Source organism: Vanessa cardui, chromosome 21, assembly GCF_905220365.1.
Source record: "Vanessa cardui chromosome 21, ilVanCard2.1, whole genome shotgun sequence".
In the NCBI taxonomy this organism is placed as follows: Eukaryota; Metazoa; Arthropoda; class Insecta; order Lepidoptera; family Nymphalidae; genus Vanessa; species Vanessa cardui.
In genome coordinates this window covers 3,364,150-3,386,373 of record NC_061143.1, presented here as the reverse complement: position 1 = coordinate 3,386,373, position 22,224 = coordinate 3,364,150, and the positions used below count along the sequence as shown (strand labels likewise).

At 33.4% G+C, this 22,224-nt stretch overlaps 1 protein-coding gene and 1 long non-coding RNA gene across 2 annotated transcripts; one reads left to right on the top strand and one right to left on the bottom strand.

The window, feature by feature from the left end:
- Positions 1 to 8,353: 8,353 nt before the first annotated feature.
- On the bottom strand, positions 8,354 to 12,269 carry LOC124539080 (UDP-glucosyltransferase 2-like). Its single transcript, XM_047116403.1, has 8 exons — positions 12,117 to 12,269; positions 11,489 to 11,573; positions 10,942 to 11,131; positions 10,471 to 10,668; positions 10,176 to 10,395; positions 9,576 to 9,795; positions 8,900 to 9,119; positions 8,354 to 8,779 (listed from the first exon to the last, which is right to left on the bottom strand). Exons 1-8 carry the CDS (start codon positions 12,267 to 12,269, stop codon positions 8,506 to 8,508), a joined length of 1,560 nt encoding a protein of 519 aa, XP_046972359.1. The 3' UTR covers positions 8,354 to 8,505.
- Positions 12,270 to 17,081: 4,812 nt separating this feature from the next.
- Positions 17,082 to 17,467, top strand: LOC124538688. Its single transcript, XR_006966990.1, has 3 exons — positions 17,082 to 17,148; positions 17,228 to 17,298; positions 17,384 to 17,467. It is a non-coding gene; the product is annotated as an uncharacterized LOC124538688 (long non-coding RNA).
- The last annotated feature ends 4,757 nt before the right edge of the window (positions 17,468 to 22,224 follow it).

The window sequence follows — 22,224 nt, the reverse complement described above, 5'->3', positions numbered from 1 at the left end:
GCGTTTTTGCAAGACCAAGACCAAGAACAAGACCGCGTATTTTTAGCAAGACCAAGACTGACCGTGCAAGACTTGAGCAAGAACAAGACATAGCCCGCAAGACTCTTGCGTCTTGCAGCTAGGACTTAGCGCTATTTCACGGAGTAGTCAGGTGTAACAGTTCGGTGTATGGGTACGCTTTTTTGCATCTCCTAGAATTCTAGGAGATGCAAAAAACTGTATCAAAGAATATGAAAAACTGGGCATTACGACTAATACCATAAACATACCTACATAGCGAATAAAAAAATATCCATTAAAATCAAAATCAAAATCAAAATCAAAATCAAAATCAAAATCAAAATCAAAATCAAAATCAAAATCAAAATCAAAATCAAAATCAAAATCAAAATCAAAATCAAAATCAAAATCAAAATCAAAATCAAAATCAAAATCAAAATCAAAATCAAAATCAAAATCAAAATCAAAATCAAAATCAAAATCAAAATCAAAATCAAAATCAAAATCAAAATCAAAATCAAAATCAAAATCAAAATCAAAATCAAAATCAAAATAAACTTTATTCAAGTAGGCTTTTATAAGCACTTTTGAATCGTCATTTTACAATTAAGTGAAGCTACCACCGGTTCGGAAAGTAGATTCTACCGAGAAGAACCGGCAAGAAACTCAGTAGTTACTCTTTTTTAACATTTAAAAAATACAACGTCATGTAAATAAATACAATTATTTCAATTAATGTATCCTGCTTGGAAGTCAACAGGTATTAACTCCACGCTTTTTTATCATCTACAAAATCTTGTATCGAATAGTATGCTTTTTCTACCAATGTATTTTTAACAAACGATTTGAATTTACTAAACGGCAAAGTTAAAAATTTCTGCGGAATTTTATTATAGAAACGGATACCTTGCCCCAAGAAGGATCTATTGACTTTGCGGAGTCGGAAACTTGGCGTTATAAGTTTATTCTTCTTTTAGTGCATATACAATGATTATCACTGATTTTATCAAAGTGATCAATGTTACTGTGAATATACGTGATATTGTTGTAAATATATTGCGACGCAACAGTAAGTATTCCTACTCTGTTAAAAACATCCCGAAGAGAGTCTCTAGCTCCAAGATTATAAATAAACCGAATTGCTCTCTTTTGTAAAATAAAGACAGATTCAATATCTGCAACGTTACCCCAAAGTAATATGCCATATGACATAATACTGTGAAAATAACCAAAATAAACTAAACGAGCGGTATCAATATCAGTTAGTTGTCTAACTTTTCTAACCGCGTATGTTGCGGAGCTGAGTCTTCCTGTTAGGGATGATAAATGAGAAGTCCACTGAAGTCTGGAATCCAATTCAATTCCTAAAAACACCGTAGTATCAGCTACTTCAAGACGGTCACCATTTAAAGATATATTATAATTTTGCTTGCTAACATTAGGTAGGGTAAACTCTACACATTTTGTTTTTTGAGCAAAATCAAACTGAGTGCATGCATAGTTATGTTTTAATCATCGGCACTTTGATAATGCGGCATCAAATGTTTTGTACTTACTTCTCAAAGAAATTTGCCGTTTTTCGGAAGTACATGGTTATGAGACACGCGCCAGCGGCTTCTTTTGAAATCATATACAACAATCGTTGCCGCCGCGCCGAAATCACAACATTTGACAATATTTTGTGGCCGCCACAGGGCGTAGGTATACTCATGCAAAATAATTTCGAATTTTAGGAGTACCTACAGGTGTTCCAAAGAATAAATAAGTTTCAGAGTGCTTAGAATGAAAATGAATAAAACATTATAATGATCACGCAAGTAGTATTATGATTACGATAAAATGGTTACTTTAATAAATAGTAATAGACTAATAGGTAATTGCAAGACTTGCAAAACTCTTGCTGCAAGACCAAGACCAAGACCAAGACTGAGAGCGCAAGACCAAGACCAAGACCAAGACCAGGTGTATTGGCGCAGGACCAAAACCAAGACTGGCTAAGTCTCGTCTTGTTCTTGCATTTGGGCAACACTACCTTGAACGAGCAAGGTTTTTATCTTTTGGTTATTTTCTTATTCTTTAACCTATATATTTCGCATTACAGGAGGTTTTTTCTATATCCACCACATGGATTTGAAATCTTAAGTTTAGTATTATATATTATATTAATATAATATATTTAGCATACAGAAGTGAAATAGATTAAAAAAAGACAAGATCATAAATAACTTTAATCAGGATATAAACAACTTTAATCGTTTACAAGCAAACATAATATTTCTAACTTCGAAAATATCTTAACATAAATAAATCACCAAATCATACATATTGAAGAAAATTACTTACTCGGTTGAGTTTACAAATCCAAATAAAACACAAATAACACTTATAACAAATTACAAGTCGCGCCAATATTATTGACCTTACTGTTCGCGCCCAAAATGATAGAATAATGACAGCTTGATGCAGTTTCGCGCGCTTTTGTTTCTTTTTTTATTTCATTCTTTCCAGCCAGTTGCATAGTTAAAGGAATCTCCTAAATCGGCCATTTCTGACTTCGCGACGTCCTCGTAGCGTTGGTAGCGCCGCTCTGGCTCGAAGTCAGCGGTCGCAGTGTCAAAAGAGTCAGAGAAGTTAGTGCGGTCCAGGGCTCTGCGATTGACTTACATTCGTCATCTGAAACATTCACTTGTCTAGGGATATGCTACAACTGATATAAACGGTAAGGTTCGCATAGCCAATAAAAGTTACAAGTGAGAGCTCTCATTGCTTATTTTCCCCAATACCACCTCAAATATTTCTATAGCGGTGAAGTCATCCGAAGTCGGAGTCCAGGCGTTGTAAAACCTGTGAACAGAACAGCAGACAGAAGGCGTCCCAACTGTCTCAATGGACCACATGTCCAGCATAACCAAGCGTCCTCCAGGACCATACGTCCAAGACCAAACGTCTTCCAGGACCACACGTCCAAGACCAAACGTCTTCCAGGACCACTCGTCCATCATGACCAATCGTCCATGAAGACCACGCGCCTTCCAGGAACTCATTTTTGGTACAAGGTAGCTTCTGTAATAACACTTTAGAGCAAATTAAATAACATGTCAGTCTGTATGTCTGTAATTGGAATTAGTGTTTTTTTTGTATGACTTTTTCTTGTTCAGTACCCTTATGAAATACGACGTCATTATGGGTCGGGCAGATTATGCAGGAGGTCTTAGCTGCATAATGGTGGTCATAGCTCAGATATAGCGTCGCATATAATATCCTGCCTAGTCCACAGAAACTGTCTAACTTGTTTGATATTACTGAAAAATGGAGTAACTAGGACTTTGATTTTCTGAGGACTCGGCCTGACCTGACCCTGTCAAATGATACGTCCTAAGTACTCAACTTCTAAAGTAATGAAAGAACATTTAGTAAGATTAATCGAAAAACCTGCCCTCGTTAGAGTTGTTAAAAATACATTCAGTCATTGTATAACCTCTTCTATGGTATTGCTCATATTTAAAACATTATTAATATACATCAAGACATTACCAGTATCAATATTCTCACGTAGTGTATTACTAATAATACACTGATACACAATTGGCAAGTTACTAAAATCGTAAGAGATTCGCAAGTACTCATATTAATCTTCGGGAGTCACAAAAAGTGTGATTAACTGACTCATTATTGATAGGGATCCAAAACCAGTAGCCAGAGGTAAAGGGTACCGTTCCTTGAGCATCTGTCGGTCTAGCACTCGATGATCGACACACATCCTGATGCTTCTATCATTCTTTTTATTTACTAGGATGATGGGGCCCCTATACCCTTATCTTTAAGATCATTTATTATGTCACGAACTTTGAATTGATTTGAGTGTGATAGCCAGTATGATCGATAAGCAAAAGAAGTGTTTTCTGTGATGTTAATGTGCATTTCACCCGCGGTGACAGTAGTTGATGCTGAATCCGAAATATACGATATAATTCAGCGAAATGTCCAACCCTCAAGAGATTTCGCTCAATGACCAGAAGAGGCGTATAAACGTATTCTACTGTTTGACGCAATACTACATTAAATAATTTTTCTGATGACCAGATTAGATATTGCTTGTCTTTTGTACGTCCGTATGTAACACCTTAACGGTTGAGAATATCTGAAGTTATTAAAATTTTCTATTACAAAGCCGGCCTCGAAGGAAATCTCATAGAGTTCAACAGTTAGTGTCACAAAAGAGCTTGCTTTTATCATTGAATTATTTATACCTTTTAAAGTTCAACGTTTTGGTTTACTCTCGCATGACAAGTATATCAGATCATCAGACGACACTACTGAGATATTTAAAACACCACTGTCGATGAGAACATCAATAGGAATTTCTTGGACAGCCGCAGTAGTTAAATCAGTATCTCAGGGGGCACCAGACAACCTCAGCGACGGGTCAGTGCAAATAATGTTACCAGTATTACGACTGGTGGACCCGTCTTTAGCGAAGCAAGAGGTTTCAGTATGCCTTGCCTTTTTCAAATATTACAACTTACCCTACCGCCATGTGTGTTTCGCTTAGAAATTTGATTAGCAACCCTTTTATATGGGCATTATAAAAAAAATGTGCCAGGTTTAAAGCGTACGTGCCTTATTGTAGTTGACATCGATTGTCTTGTAACCTGCGAATAGGCTTAACATAGATCAAAGTAAGCAAGGTTTGCATAAGACGCGGCTGCCCTAGCCTGCACGTTTATGCTTCGTATCACGAGTTCGTCACTTAAGCCTTTAACTATTTTAAGTGTCCTTCGGGCATACTATAAAACATCGCATCATATAAAATATTCACTTACTCAAACATTCACCGAAACAATGACTTGAATTCATGACAAAAAAAAAGACCAATAGCGATCTGTGGTTAACCACTCATTAAGCCATGAATGTGCGGCACCCTTGAGACAGCTCAACACGCCAGACAAACATTCAGAGCCAGTTATTAGAAATATTGAATCTTTCAACTTCTTCGCACCAAACATCAATATCATGTTTGTCAGGTTCAAAACAAAATGCTTTCCTTTTTTTTGGTTAAATTTTAGATTTAACAAATTCGCCAAAAGGACACCCCTAGTTGGTTAATAAAAATAAAATTGTAACCGATCAGATGCAATGCCTGTCAGCAGAACATTAGGCACGGTACTCTCATGTAGACACAAATTCAAGGAATAACTATAACCTAAAGGATCAATAGATATCAGCCTATTAGTAATTTCAGTGGCAACTTTTGAAAGGTACTACCTAATAACATTTAAACGATTTCGAAGGTATTATGTTATGAAACATTCTGACTTCGAGGCTTAGGGTTTCATGAAGAAGTACAATTTTGAAAATGGTACCTTACATCCAAACGGGATCTTGCGGATAACGTCTCATCTCATCAAAATGAAATATTTTTACTTTTTGTACATAAACTATTAGTAAGTACATATTTATAACAAACTTAATACCAAAACCAAATGGTTTTTCTCGTGACACAACTGAATTTACCTAAGTTTACGGAATATAATTGCTTTTTTGTTTTTTTGTGTTCCATACTAATACTGCAATGCTGACAAGCATTGTAGTATTAAACTAGTTACATATATTTTGCGCGGGAAATAAACATACTTTAACATCGTACAGCAGTCTAAAATAAGATATGATTTCTGCAAGACAATCATTTTAATTTTTAGCGGTTTATTTGAGGAGTCAATTAGGTAAAGTACAACTGTCTTGACTTGTTACTACAGCCATTCTAAAACGATTCACCATATCGCCCACCTCAATGCTTCGGCGTCGCACCGCATGCCGTATACCGAAATGTCTATTATTTAATTATGACAATAATGATCTTACACTTTTGATGTGCGCAAAATATTGAAGCAATAATTAATACTAAGTCCCTGTTAATAACGTGATAAACACGATTGTCGACTATACTCTCAACTATAAGTTCTAAATCAAAAATATTTGAATAAAAAGATATGCATTCACATGAAGACTTTGAAATCCACATAAAGACCAGCTGTCATAAGTTTTGAATGCTTATTATTACATTATTATTTTTATACACTTATTACAAACACTAAGCACATATGTAAGTGTTCCCAGGAAAATCAATTAATTAAAAAAATATAAATTTTACTACTTTCAGAACTTATCATTTGTATTTAGCTTGATTACCTATCTGCATAACTAATTTGAACTTTCTAGATCACCTGGAACTAGATCATAGTTTTGATATAGGTATATGTTAGTCAATATTAAAAATAACGCTATTTAGACGCTACTATCTAAATAACCGTTTGCGTTTATGAAATTTTAACCACATATGTATCTCGCAAGTCTCAATATATGAAAATAATTTAACACGATTATGTGAAACAGTTTTTAAGCCACTAAGTCTAAAGTGACCCTACATAGTTCGTGTAATATTAATATTAAACACGGTGCCGCTTCTCATCAAGAATGAGATTTATTTTTAATTACTTTTCAATTGAGAGTATTCTACAACCTATCACCGGTCTCATATCGACGCGACTTGTTTCTCGAACTACGCTGTTTATCAGCCTTAATAGTTTACAATATTTAATCTGACAACAATGCATTTGGTGATTTATTTATAAATTATTTTACAGAACTACCGCGTCATTTTTACAGAAGTAATAAATAATAGGAAGCCTAAAGGGCGTGTAAATGTATCCCACTTCTGAATTTAGCATACAGAAGTGAAATAGATTAAAAAAAGACAAGATCATAAATAACTTTAATCAGGATATAAACAACTTTAATCGTTTACAAGCAAACATAATAGTTCTAACTTCGAATATATCTTAACATAAATAAATCACCAAATCATACATATTGAAGAAACTTACTCGGTTGAGTTTACAAATCCAAATAAAACACAAATAACACTTATAACAAATTACAAGTCGCGCCAATGTTATTAACCTTACTGTTCGCGCCCAAAATGATAGAATAATGACAGCTTGATTCAGTTTCGCGCGCTTTTGTTTCTTTTTTTATTTCATTCTTTCCAGCCAGTTGCATAGTTAAAGGAATCTCCTAAATATATAATATTAAAATAGTATATTAACTGTGGACGGCCGCAGCTTCTTGCTCGTGCTACTCCAAGGATGGCAAGCCTCTTAATTTTATGTCACATATAGCTGGAAATTCGCTGTGTCATCTTTTATTTTTATAAAAACTTAGTTTACTAAATATATAAAATCATTTAATCGTAAGTGGGGCCTAATTAATCATTTTAAATTAGTTCAATTATTCAAATTAAAAGTTCATTGATTTTTCAAATGAACTTTTATCTCAAGTAGAGTCTAGCTGGCATAATTTCTTAGGTATAGAATAACTACTGTAACTACATTTTAGTATCTGTAGTAATTTAAGTCCTACTTTTGTAACAACTTGTATAACCCAATATATTTAGAGTCATTGATTTTGAAATTTCAAAAGTTATATTAACAAAAGTGTTTCCTTATTCCACAAAGCCTTCTTTTTTTATTATATAAAGGCATACTTGTTAAGTTATACGTATTTTGTTAAAACCCATTTAAATATTTACTATTATTATATATTAATATTCCGGCAAAGTTCCATGCAACTTAGGAGTGATTTTTTTTTATCATTTATTATTCAGACTGGCAGATGAATACTTGATGGTAAGTGGTTGCGCCTAAAGCTATTGTTATCGTAAGGAATATTAACCATTTCTACATTTTTTCTAATACTTAGTGCTTTTAGAATTTACTGCTGTGTTTGTGTATGTGTGACTCATATCATAAATGTTTTTCCTTTAGCTTAATTAATCAAACAATCAATCAAAACAAAAAAATCAATATATTTTCCTTCCATAAGAATAATTACAATGTGAAGACAGTTCAAATCTCACTCAGAGTTCAGACCAATTTACACAACAGATATCTTTTAATAGAAAAAAATCATATTCCATGAGATTATTGTAAACAGGTCAAGATTGACATAGAACTTGGTTGAATTATAAGCTCACGAATCTGCGGCCTAGCTGTGGGATTCGTTCATAAATATGGAGATAAATGAATTTGATGAATCTTGAAAACGTCTTCAAAATAATAAAGTGCATACGCCTGCTGAAAATGTATAAATTAAACTCTGTAGATGCGCTATTTTCTAAATAAGTAATTTAAACCAAAGTCAAAAGGGAAATTACACCCTGTAAGTTAGCTTGATCTTTTTGACACATGTAAATTTTTCTGATCAACATAACTTGGCAATGACGAACTTATTATTATCTTAATTTTAATTACATTAAAACTAGTAACATATAACACAATAGCACTAAAGATTTAATCATTATCAGACAAATTTTTGGCTGTTTTTTAAATTTATTCAAAGTAAAATTTAAATAAAAGCTCTGAAAGTAATAGACGCTTGTACAATGTTACAGCGCCGGGACGGTAGTGTTGCGCGACGTCCACTTCGACAATTTTATTGAACACTCTGCTAATTTTGTTTCTTATAATTAGCTAATACTTTCTTTCCTTTTGAACTACACACATATCTGAACAAATGTTTTATTGCGATTATTATTATCAGCAGAACAATCGCAAGATCCAAGTAAAACTTTTGATACCAGGGCGTCGTTAATGCATGAGTGCGTAAATGCCGCGCGCCTCCTGTTTTTACGACGTGTTCCACCCAATGGACCAATTCTTGACCAGGGGAAACAGTTCTGTGATGATATATGAAGGACAACTCCTTAATTTTTGTCATGTATCTGAAAAAAAAAACTTTATATTTAGCATAAAATTTAAAGAATACAAATACCAAGCACTTGCGGCTATTTGTATCTTTAAATAAGAAATTATTATTTTTTGCGCAACTTTGTCATACTAACCTTGGATCATTTATCATTTCTTGAATGGCTACTTTTAAATCTTTGGCCATCGTATATGATAAGTCTACTTTCTTAGCATAACCTTTTTTCACACCTCTAGCAACATTTATAAACTGATCACCGAAAACTGGTATGCCGAGAGTAGGAACTCCAAAATGTATTGACTCAGTAGTTGAGAGCAGACCACCGTGCGTGATGAATAGAATACATTTTTCGTGAGCTGGAAAAGCCCACACACAGGTTTAATATAAATAACAAGTTTTTTTTTTATAAAAAAGGACAGAGGACGGGTCAATGGTCCACAGGAGGAAGTGGTCACCACCGCCCACACACATTATCGCCATCAATCTATGTTATTATATCCTTTGTACCTTCTGTCTCACACGAACCAGAACAACCGCAGTTTGGCGGCATGAGTGGGTGGTAGATGAGGTAGTACAAAGCCCTGAACATGATTTATTTATTAACTTGATATAGCAGTTTAGATTCTGAGAAGAAAACTACAATGCAAACATACATATTTCTTATGTAACTAAAACAGTTATTTTATTTATTTTAATGTCTAATTGTTTTATTACTAAAGTTATTAATTTCGGGATATTTACCACGGTCAATATCCCGAAATTAATAATATAAAATAACCATATTAATTTAAAATCTTATATAATTGTTTTACCTAAAATACTTTGTTGTGGGGCCCATTTTAAAATATGAACATTGCTTGGTCGGTTGGGCAAATCTTCTTCGAATTTCCACAGAACAGTTTGTTTTAGTTCACCGAACATGTTTAGTAAGTCCTGCTTCACTTCGGCGGGTAAGTGTTTACTTCTCAAATTAGATCCCATACTAAAGTAGATGAACCCATGCTTTGCGTCATCTATGATTTTTTGTAAATCCTATTGACAAAATAATAGTTATGATATACTAGTGTTCCAAGGGGATTTTCTCGTGTTTTAGGGGTATGTGGTCAGGTATCATTTACACAATCTGTTTTTAAATATAGCCTATGTGTTAAATGGATATAAGTAATATTGTTGTAAGGTTTCATTAAAATCCACTTTGTAGTTTTTTCGTGAAAGATTAACAAACAGTCATACAAAAAAAATGTCGCCTTTGTAATGTTAGTAAGAATTTTGAAAACTTATTAATAAAATGAACTGAAGTCAAATAATTACGATATATCATCAAAACTAATTTGAAAATTAGCAGTATCTCGTGTAATTGTAGTTATTTTTTCAAAAGAGATAACATTAAATAAGTTTTATTTAAAAAGTACCTTCGGCAATGGTTTGACGACAGGATCAATATGGTAACCTCCGATCGGAATATAGTTTGGTGGTAATCGTGTTGCGACACCCATTGAGACGTGAGAGTTGCTCAAAACTAACGAAGCATTATACCTCAACTCTTCGAAAGGCGGTACGGGGTAACCCCTGTTGCGAATATGCGGCACGAAATGCTTTTCGTAAATTTCCTGATCAATGCCATCAATGTAGCTGTGCGAACGAATTAAAATTTAATTTGAAAAGTAAAATAACTAGTACTTTATATTGTATTACAATATTACTTACAAAGTTTTAATAAGTTTTCCAAAAATTTGAAGACCTAGTTCCTTAAGACGTTGCGAAAAAGTTAGCGGTGGAACGTTGCCGGATGAGATGTCAGCAGAATATGACGGATTTGGTGTTTCATCTACTAATTGTAACATCATCCAGTGAGGTTCAACTGTTGAAAGCCAAATTAATGGACAGTTAAATACACCTGAAAATCTGGAATACAATATCATCAATTAATTGTCATAACAATCAATATAGGTACTACTGAGTCATCACGAGATCTCTGAAGCTATCCTATATTGAGGGTCCTATAGACTCTCAAGAAGAAATAACCTAAATTGAAAGTTTTTTTTTTGGAAATGACTGGAGTAACTTAATACGCAGCTTATTATAACTGTATTTTTTGCTTAAAACTTTTATTTTGATATTCCTATTTTTTTTATTTATTTCTCTAATTTTTATTTATTTCAAATATGTATTTCTCACCCAGCATAAATTTCATTAAACATCCAGTCCGCAATAACGGCGTCAAATTGTTGGGTTTTATCTGATAAAAATGTTTGCACGGGGACATTATTTATTGCGTTTCTACTCATATTCACCAGAGAAGGTAAAACAGTTAATATATCTGTTTTATGTGTTTTATCCATTATTGATTTCAAATTCATCATATTAGCTAAAAGAAAAGTATCGAGGGCTATTAGTACAAGTTTCTTTAACGAATAAAAAGTTTGAGTTACTATCTGTAAGTGCAGTTACAGCTACAGTATCTTGAATCGGTTTTTGATAGAAAATTGTGTGTATTTGATAGGTTTCTGTTAATAACTTGAATACTTTCGACATATATTGGATATGCATGTGTTGTTCTGTCTCCCAGCTCTATTTTAAGGTTTGTTTCAGTTGTGTTTTATTACAAGTCAGTGATTTCTTAGGAAATATTTGCAATAACGCTTACTTAATTATTGATAGCTTTAGATCAAGTTATTAATGGAAGCAGTCTTAATCTTCATCATTGTGATCTTGAATTACTTACTTGGCAATTTTAGATATTCACTTATGTCTACAACAGTCACTCCATTAATAGGTTTGTCCGGAACGATGGCTGTTATATATGTCACCTTAAATGAATATGAAAAATAATAATTAAATCGTGAATATGAAAATATCTTAAGTCGCCACATTTATAAGCGTCTAGCCTAGCTTCGGTTATATACATTCAACGGCTATATTGAGGTTTGATTCATATGGTTCCTGCCACAATCGGATGATTGCCAAAGGAACGCATAAAGGGACAAAAAACAAAGATTAAATTTCACTTATTATAAAGGAACTATTGACCCGGCCCGGCTTCGCACGGGTGCAATACTACGACATCATATTAGAAACTTCTAAAATGATCAGTGATTCTTTACTATATTGTCCACGTATTAAAAAATTTATTATATATTTATAAATTTATTTTATTATATACAAAAACTTTCTTATCTAATCACTCTATCACTTAAAAAAAACCTATCAAAATCCGTTGCGTCATTTTAAAGATTTAAGTAAACATATCAACAGAAAGCAGTAGGCGACTCTATGTTATATTTTGTAATGATAAAAAAAAACCTTATTATGAATTATATCGTGTAAAGCAAATTAAAAGGCTTTCGTCATACCTCATGGCCAGCTCGAGATAAGTGATTCAGCATCCCTTCCGCTAAAATCGAATGACTCTTTCCTGGCAATGGACATGCAACTAGGATTTTGTATGCATTCGATAAATATAGCGAAGATAGAACTGACACCAAGAATAACGCCCATTTCGACATTTTCTGTAAAAAAAAAGAAAGAATGTAATGGTTCCACTACTGGGCGAGACGTTGTTTCCTTTCGAAGAGATCTCGGAGTTTAAATCAAATCAAAATACTCTTTATTGTACACAAGTAAACAAAGTTTATCACGTAGTTCGAAAGATGCACAAGAGGCGGGCTCATCGCTTAAGCAACTCCAATGTAGATTAACCACAACATGCACAATATGTACACTTGTACAGCCTGTAATTTTCCCATTGCTGGGCTAAAACCTCTTCTCCCATTGAGAAGGCTGGGAACGCTGGTTGGCGGATTCAAACGTGGGTGAATTTTGTTGAAATTAGATATAAGCCGGTTTTCTCAAAATGTTTACTTTCACCGCCGAGCGCAAGATCCATATTCTTTAAAATTGTGTGATTCATTATAAACACAAATAAAGTACAAAAAGTCGTTAGTGTTCTTTGCAGCGTGGTAAAGAAGGACAGCTCTTGGTTAATTACGTAATTGAGTCACTGGACCGCATCATTAACTTTTAAAGTATTTTTACAGAACAAGTTTAAGATATTCCAGTCAAGAAATTTCTTAGTAAAATATGAAATTTGTTCAGGCCGAATAGGCCATTGAAACCAGAGATACAACATGCACGACATACATGTATTATATATGATAACAACATAATGCTATGCCAATATTGTGTCAATGGTACCGTCGTCTGCAAAGCAGTGAATGTTCCCGATTTGCAACAAATCATTGATATGCAGAAGATACAGAGTGGGTGATATAACGCAGCCTCGTGGAACACCAGTATCGACGAATTTTAAGTCAGAGCATGTACCGCCGACAAAAACCTTGATGCTCCGATATGCCAAAAAGCTGGAAATCCAATTACATAATTTTCCGGGAAGCTCATAGGAGGGAAGCTTCGAAAGAATCGCTTTGTGCTACACGCGATCGAAGGCCTTCGCTACTTCCAAGCTGGCTGCTAATGCCTCACCCATGCTCTCAACTGCTTCTGCCCCTATGAGTAAGGTAAGCTAGAAGATCACCGGCCGACCGACCCCGTCGGAAACCGTACTGGCGGTCGCTAATCAGCCTAGATACCGCAGCTGGCAGTTTATAATGGACTCCATTATCTCGGAGAACAAGGCGGTGATGGCTATAGGCCTATAATTGAACGGGTCTGAGCGGTTGCCTTTTTTAGGGATCGGATGCACCAAAGCAGTCTTCCGAGAGTTTGGGATGACGCCTAATGCGTAGGATTGCCGGAAAAGACGCGTTAAGACCAGAACCAACTCTGGAGCACATGTCCGTAGCATGATTGGAGGTATGCCATCGGGTCCACTCGACTTGTGAATGTTCAAGGAAAGAACTTTCCGAACTGCACTTTGCCGAAATTTAACCTCCAGCATCGTCGTATCATCGCGGGATTGATGGTGGTGACTTTCTTCGGTCATCCAGAGTCAAGTTCAACGCGTAGAGAAGTCAGCACAAGGTCCAACAGGGAAGGTGTATGATCCTCCACGTCGGGTATTCGAGTTGGCGAGGTGACCAGCTGTGTTAAATCATATGCCAAAGCGAAGTTGAGAACAGATCTCCGCATAATCAGTGGTGCGTGATCTAAGCCACTCTGTATGATGGGCATTGAAATCGCCCAAAATACTCGTAATTTACTCTGCGGATGGAGTCTACTGCTGCACGGAATGAAAGAGGGATTCTCCACCGCAGTCGCTAATGGTACCCTCCTGGGGTAATGTCACCAAATTCTGCACAGCCATGTTTTGGAGGAGAGGGATCGGGTCTCCGGAACTTCCACTTACAGGGCGAAACGCGTTAGCATAGCTACCCCTTTACGCCGATTTTAAGGGAGAGAGGAGTACGTTCCCGGGCGTGCCGGAACATTCGACTGCAACCGAGAGGTATGGAGTGTGGCATTACCACTACGACTATATTGAATTATTAGAAAACAATGGGACGATAGCGTAGCAATATAACAAAAGATAAAGAGATTGGAGCATTATTGTAAAATGATAAAATTATTTTGGCCATCCCGAACTTCTGAAATTACACTAGCTATTTTTATATATAAAATCTATTTTTTTTTATTTTAAACCTAATGCTAAGAAGCACTAAGTAATAATGTTAAATTAGTATAATTTAAGTATATCTTTTTAATTTTCTAAATAATCTAATATTCCTAACTGAAGGTATCCGAAACGATCAGATAATCAGAAATAGTATTTGAAACCGGTAAAATGTTAATCATATATCCGTATTCCGTATCCCTATCCATCCCTGGTTTGAATCAAATCGATGAGAATCGTGTTCTTGGACAATCTTGATTCAATCGACTATGCGGAGACGGAAACCTGGTGCTACAAATGTATGAATGTCACTCTCACTGTTCCTACATAAATAATCAATAAATATACATCATATTTTTTACTATATGTAAACATACCGTTATTAAGATTTAGTTAAATAACTTTTCATTAATATTTACACTTACACTAAATTACACAATGTTATTTTTAATGATTCTCACACTATTGATTCAACTAAAATCTTCTGTTTATTTAAAAACAAAACACAACTACACAATATACATTTGACTAATGTTCACACCATTCGGTTTTATATATTTATGGTTATTTGTTTTGAGATCTTATTTTATCAGTCAATTGATACGATGTTATCGATGTGAGGCTATTATTTAATACAGTAGTAAGCAATAAAGCAAGTCACGGTTACCTTCGTAACTACTAATCCGAAATGTCAGGATGAATCAACAAAAACTATGATAATACGATTACGTGATGAACAGTACAGACCTTTAAACGAGTGAATTTTTGTACTCGGTGCAGTATTTTAATCGTTTATCTAAAGAAAGTGATATTATCATACAGATGGAACCCCAAAAATTTACAACATTCTGGAGGCATTAAGCAGCTTTTATCATAATTAATAACAAAGCCTAAGCATTTTTATAGTTTCTTGGATAATTAAAACATATTCACTGTACGTTTTGCCAAGGCAAAGAATGTCAGGCAGATAGGTATAGACTGAACACCGTGATACCTTAGTTGTCTAAAGACTATTTTCATTATTTTAGTGAAAGTCCGAGGTGCGAAGACAAACCATATAGCATAGCGGTGAATTCATAAGTTAATGTTCGGTGACGGCAAACGCTGCGTACGTGAAGTTCCCACAGGCAGCGGCGGTTGTTGTTGTAGGTGAACGAGGTTAGCGTTCAACAACAACAGTTTGTAAATTCCCACAGCTGGGCTAAAGGCCTCCTCTCCCTTTGAGGAGAAGGCTTAGAACATATTCACCACGCTGTTCCAATGCGTGTTAGTGGAATACACATATGGCAGAATTTCTATGAAATTTGTCATATGCAGGTTTTCTCACGATGTTTCCCTTCACCGCTGAGCACGAGATGAATTATAAAGACAAATTAAGCACATGAATCAGCGGTGCTTACCTGGGTTTGAATCCGCAATCATCGGTTAAGATGCACGCGTTCTAACCACTGGGCTATCTCAACTCTCAGGTTAGCGTTCACATAATGGCAATGTAACATTTCCCTCGGTTTACACACATATACAATGGACAAAATGACATATCATGTCATATTGTCATAAATTTCATATTCATTCCGAAATTGAGAATAAATTAGTGGAACACATAAAGTTTTTAGAAACACGACTTTTTGGTTTAACGCGTACATCACTTCGAGAGTTTGCCTTTGAACTAGCCAAAAAAATGCTTTCGATCACCCTTTGAACAAGGACATGAAACGTGCTGGACAAGAATTACTTAAAGGCTCTCCGAGAAGAAATAGGACTTTGGTTATGATGTATTTCTTGTTTCCTTTGGAGTGGCGTCGTGTGCTGATGTCTCAAAGAAAACCAAACTATTCATGTCGTTTTATTTACAAATAAATCGTTCTTAATAATTAGTATGTCATTTTGTCCGATTGAGACTTATTTTAATACAATTAAATAAAAAAGTATGGTTAAAAAACAAAACACCAAGTCATTTTGTCCGTACTTCATATACGAGTAAATATTTTCGGACATTAAGTCAGCTAACCGGGTACTGGAGAAGTCACGTTTAAGATGTCTAACATCTTTGGTGATTTAATAATCACATTTTGAACGTAATGTACCAGTTAAAATTAGGCATTAAAAATATGTTTATAATTTAAAAAAAAATATTTAAAACGTAATAAAAGTGTCAATTCACTTGAATCCGTGCTGTGAACCGAGTTTCTACTTTCCATATATTGGTATACCAATCGCCACTGAATATTCATGTGCTTAATTTGTGTTTATACCTAATTCATCTCGAGCTTGGCGGTGGAGGAAACATGAGGAAACCTGCATGTGTCTTATTTCATAGAAATTCTGTCATGTGTATTTCACCAACCCGCATTGAAATAGCGTGGTGGAATATGTTCCAAAATTTCTCCTCAAGGGGAGAGGCCATCAAGCCCAGCAGTGGCATGTAATTTTGGTTGACTGCTGTTGTTGTATATGTCGGTGTTGCTTGTCTAAAGCATTGCATCGGCATTTTCTTAAAATTTATAATTCGTTTACTTAATTAGTGTGGAAATCATTCTGCATCGTTTCAGATCAATTTATTACGTATTATCCTCAATAATGGTAAGTATTCGCATTAAAATTACAGTAATTTATTATGACCGATTTCTTTTGGCTTATAATTTGCTTTTATTAAATAAAATAATTATTCCATAATTATTTCATAAATTTAAATATGGATTTTAAAATTCCTATTTAATTTAGTATTTTTGGCAGTGATACTGGCCACACTCAACCTTTCAAAGTTTCAAGAACTTTCGTTTACAAACTTTAAACTCGATATACCGAATATTACGGTGAGTTACCTACCTTAATAGTTGAGTAACCTAAATTGTGATTATTATTTTAGTACGTTAATAGCAAATATCTTTTCAGAATGTATCACTAATCAAGTTTCGAAGTGTGTAAAACTTTATACAACCTGCGTCTACCGACCTTAAAAAATTGTAAGTCTTATTTTTGCTTATTCTTGTTTTTGCCTAAATGCGTTGATTTGCATTTTGAAAAGTCGTAATCATGTTTTATTTGTAGTTTACAGTGTTTTTTGACCCATAGGAATGTTACTCCGGAGCTGAAATAGTCATTTAAAGTAAGCAGGACTTTAAAACTCCAGAAGGTAAATCATTCGTTACATCCCTCGTTCAAGGTTTTGGGTATTAACTTATTATTAAACCTGTAGGTATATTTCGTATTACAGGAGTTTTTTTATACCCATCATATTGATTTGATATCTTAAGTTAAGTATTAATTGTGGACGGCTGCATTTTCGTGGTCCAGTGTGTCCAGATAGCTGATGGTGCTTCTCCAAGGACCGCATGCCTGTTCCCTTAACTATTAGTCTTCGAAATGTGATTGGAAGTTCGGTGATGTACCAACTTTTATTTTAATAAAAAATTAGTTTGCACCTGCCTAGCGAATGGTGTACTATACTATTAAATATATAAAATAATTTAACCGGCAGTAATAATTTTAAATTAGATCAATTAATCAAATTAATAGTTGATTGATTTTTCAAATGAACTTTTATCCCAAGTGACCCACGCTGTGTCTAGCTGGCATAACATTCTTAGTTAGATGGCTGGCATTCTTAGATATAGAATTACTGTAACTAAATTTTAGTATCAGTACTAAATTAAGTCCTACATTTGTATAACATAGTATGGAGTCAGAGGTCTTGAAATTAAAAAGTAATATTATCAAAACTGTCTTCTTATTCCACAAATAATTCTTTTTTTTATTATATAAGGCTTACATGTTAAATTATGTGTATTTTGTTAAAACCCATTTAAATATTTACTATTATTATTTATTAATATTCAAGCAAAGGTCCATGCAACTTAGGAGTCATTTTTTTATAATTTATTATTCAGACTAGCAGGTGAACACTTGATACTATGTGGTACCAGTGTTGGGCATTAATCAAGCAATTGTTAATTATTTTATTAATTGACTAAAAAAGTAATTGCAATTAAATTAATTACAATTAAATTAATCGCAATTACACTTTTAATTGCACCTTGCAATTAAATTAATTTGATTAACGTATGTCAATTGCAACTTACAATTAAAATAATTGCAATTAACTTTTTTAGTTGTTTTATAAAACAATTAAAACTAACAATTAACTTTATACATCAAAATGTAATTAGTAAATTTTTAGGAAAATTAAGCTATAAGTATTAGACTTCAGACGAATAAAAATGTGGTCAAAGACTCTAAGTTTTAAGCTTATTTTTTCTAAATGTCTCTTTCCACAGAAAAAAAGTGTTTATTTTTATATTATATAATATAAAGTTGCATTGATAAATATTTCTTCAGCGTAGGTATAAAACAAAAACATTTCAAGTCGTCGTTTTCGCTCAAGTCTTTATATTTTACAGCAGTATTTTTAATTGTTATTTTTAATTAAAATTAACAAAACAATTAAAAATTAATTAATTGTTAATTGTTACTAATACAGTTAACAATTAAATAATTGTTAGTTGTGATTTTCCACAATTACAATTGATTAATTGTTAACTGTAGTAGTAACAATTAACAATTAATTAATTGTTAATCTTTAATTTTAATTGCAATTAAAATTTGCCCAACACTGTGTGGTACCATTGCCTAAAGATATTGTTATTGTAAGGAATATTAACCATTTTCCAAGTACCTAGTGCTTTTAGAATGTACTGCTATGTCTGTGTATATGTGACTCATAACTTAGATGTTTTTCCTTTAGTTTAATCAATATATTTTCCCTCCATATGAATAATTGAAGTGTGGGGATAGTTCAAATCGCACTCAGATCAATTTACACAACAGATATCTAATTTGGAAAAAAAAATCATATTCTATGTGTTTAATATAAACAAGTCTAAAGCTAGAACTCGGTTGAATTATAAGCTCACGATTAATGCAGTCTAGCTGTGTGGTTTGTTTATTAATATGGAGATTAATAATAATAAATTTGTTGAATCTCCAAAACGTTTTCAAAATAATAAACAACATACGCCATCCGTAAATGTATAAAGTAGACTGGGTACATGTGGTGTTTTCAAAATAAGAAAAATATCAAAAAGGAAATTATATAGTTGTGAAGCGTTTTTGCTGGATTTTATACAACTATTAACATCACACCAATCAGTACATTATAATTTAAATTAACATGATTGCCTTATAATGTTTTTTCTTGTTGTACTTACATGATCAATAATGTTTTACTATTCATAGGAACACAAGCTGAGAAGAGAATATGCAGCCTTTATGATATGATCGCGAAAAATAAATTCATCGGTCACCGCGAACATTTTGGCCATTCCTTTACGTGCTGAGCATTTTTATGTCGTGACGAAGATATTACTATGACCCGGTTATTTTGTTTAACGAAGTCCTTTCGTAGTTTAAATAAGACATTTAAATCCTATCAGGTAGTTGAGAGTTATGCAAGCCTGTTTGGGTAAGTACTACCCAATAATCAGATATTTTGAAAGATTGAGTGAGCCGGTATATTAGGCTATTTGACTTTTTAAAATCCGTCTTATATTATTTAGTAGAAGTTAAGGAACCCAGTAAAAGTTGTTTTTTTTATTTCTAGTACATATATGCCATAAAATATCATATTAAATATTTAAAATATAAATGTATTTTAATCTGTGGTACATATAGTAGAAAAGCAAAATTTACAAAAAAGTGACTTCATCATAAGCCCGGCCAATCAGGAGCGTTTTCTGTCACGTGACAAACGTTTGAAAAAATGCTTTTTTAACTAGGGATTTTTGAATAAATTACGTATTATTTTCAACTTTCGCTAGTAAATAACCATTTTTAAACTCATAATATACACGGATTACAGTAACTTACAATTTATTTTTCGCATTGTCAAATAGCCTTTTAGAGGCAAGGAACATAATATCTTCGTTGCAAAAGTCGGATGCGCATTGGTGGTAAGGTATGGTTAATATTTTGTATAGCTCAAATTTCTAAGGTGGTTATATGGTCGTTTTAAGTTACTTTTATTTAAAACTAAGATTCAATTCAATTTATATTGAACTCAGCACTACGAACTCAAGCAAGTATATATTTATTATTATAGTCTCACAATTTATAATAAATTATTATTTGAAAGACGCTTGTTTATTTTATACAAGCAATATTTTACTGGGGCTTTCCTTCAGAGTTGCTATTTAGGAGAAATATTTATATTATGTATAATAAAACGACTTTTTTATTTTTTACTATACCAATTCCAATAGTAAAATAGTGATATCTTTATATTGCTTAAAAGTTTTTGGAATATCTACTATTCTACATTTATACTAATCTCATTTATACTATCTACATTTGTGTACACGGAGCAAGATAAATGCACATTTTGGGTAACGTTATTGATGAAGTTTCCCAAACATTTTTTCGAGTATATTGTCTTATTATACACGATAACTCGAGGCCTAAGGAATACATCGTACGAATTGCCCTCTTATAAAACTTAAAGATCGTATTGATCGGTTACAGTAACCGGTGATTATTTCAGGTCCGAATACATATTCACAATATTTTATTTTATTTTTATTTCAGATCTACAAGTATAACATTTTGTTGTACATCAGATATACACGTATAACATTTGGAGTAAGCAAAAAGTATTATCAGCAAACAATACTATGTTGTGCTTTTTATCTAAATCGTACGGTAGATCATTTATGTAAATGAGGAAGATAAATGGATCAAGGACAGACCCTTGAGGGACCGTACTTGACAGACCCCGGGGAGAACTTTCACCATTGACATCAATGCTGAATTCGATTGCTCAGGTACGAAATCAAAATATGAGTACAGAATATTACTCGAATTATCATAATTTTCTAAAGTTAAAGATATATATTCCAGTAGATAGGTCACAATACAGCCGTAATACAACAAATGAAATGCCGCTAACTGACATCTGATCGATTTTCAACTTTTGATTGCATTTTAATAAGAAAAAAAAAATCTATCGACATATATACGCGGTTTGATATCTTGATTAATTTTGCAAATAACTTTATGATCTTATCATCGATAAGTCAATTAGATTTACATTTTTATCGCGTCATAGCTCATAATTGAGTTTAGGTACTTATCGGCATACCTCGGTAGAACAATTTTCAAACCAGTCCCTAACTTGTACTTATATTTTGTATTATTTTGAAAATGAAGGAATACTTTGAAATTATACCTATTGTAGCCAAAAGTACATACTCATAATCTAATTTATATTTTAATATCAAGGTTATTCAGACCTGAGGGAAATCCGATATCATTGGAATTACATTTGATATTCAACAACAAATACTAAATAGACCTGGCTTATCACCATTACAAATGTACATATGAAATCAAAATATACTTTATTCAAGTATGCTTTCATAAGCACTTTTGAATCGTCATTTGACAACTATATTAAGCTAAGCTACCAACGATGCGAAAAGTAGATTCTACCGAGAAGAACCGGAGTCACTGTTTTTCAACACTTAAAATTACAGTTATTTCAGCTAAACACAATTATATAAGTATGTAATATATCTGCCTGAAAGTTAACAAGTATTCATTTCACGCTTTTATCGTCTGTATAATCCTCCATTGAATAATAATATTCTTTACCAATGTATTCCTTACCAAACTATAGTAGTGGTGACCGATGTTTACGCAGCAAACGTACGAGAAAGGAGGTAGTCCGATATAGACACTTCTAACATTGTCAACATCTACCCGCAAACTTTAGTCTCGGGAACAAGACATTCGTAGATAATGTCGAAATATCGAGCTCCACGGAATAAAAATAAAAAATGCTAAATACCCCGTATTTAATAACTGTTATAAAGAGTATATAGCATTTACGAGATACAATA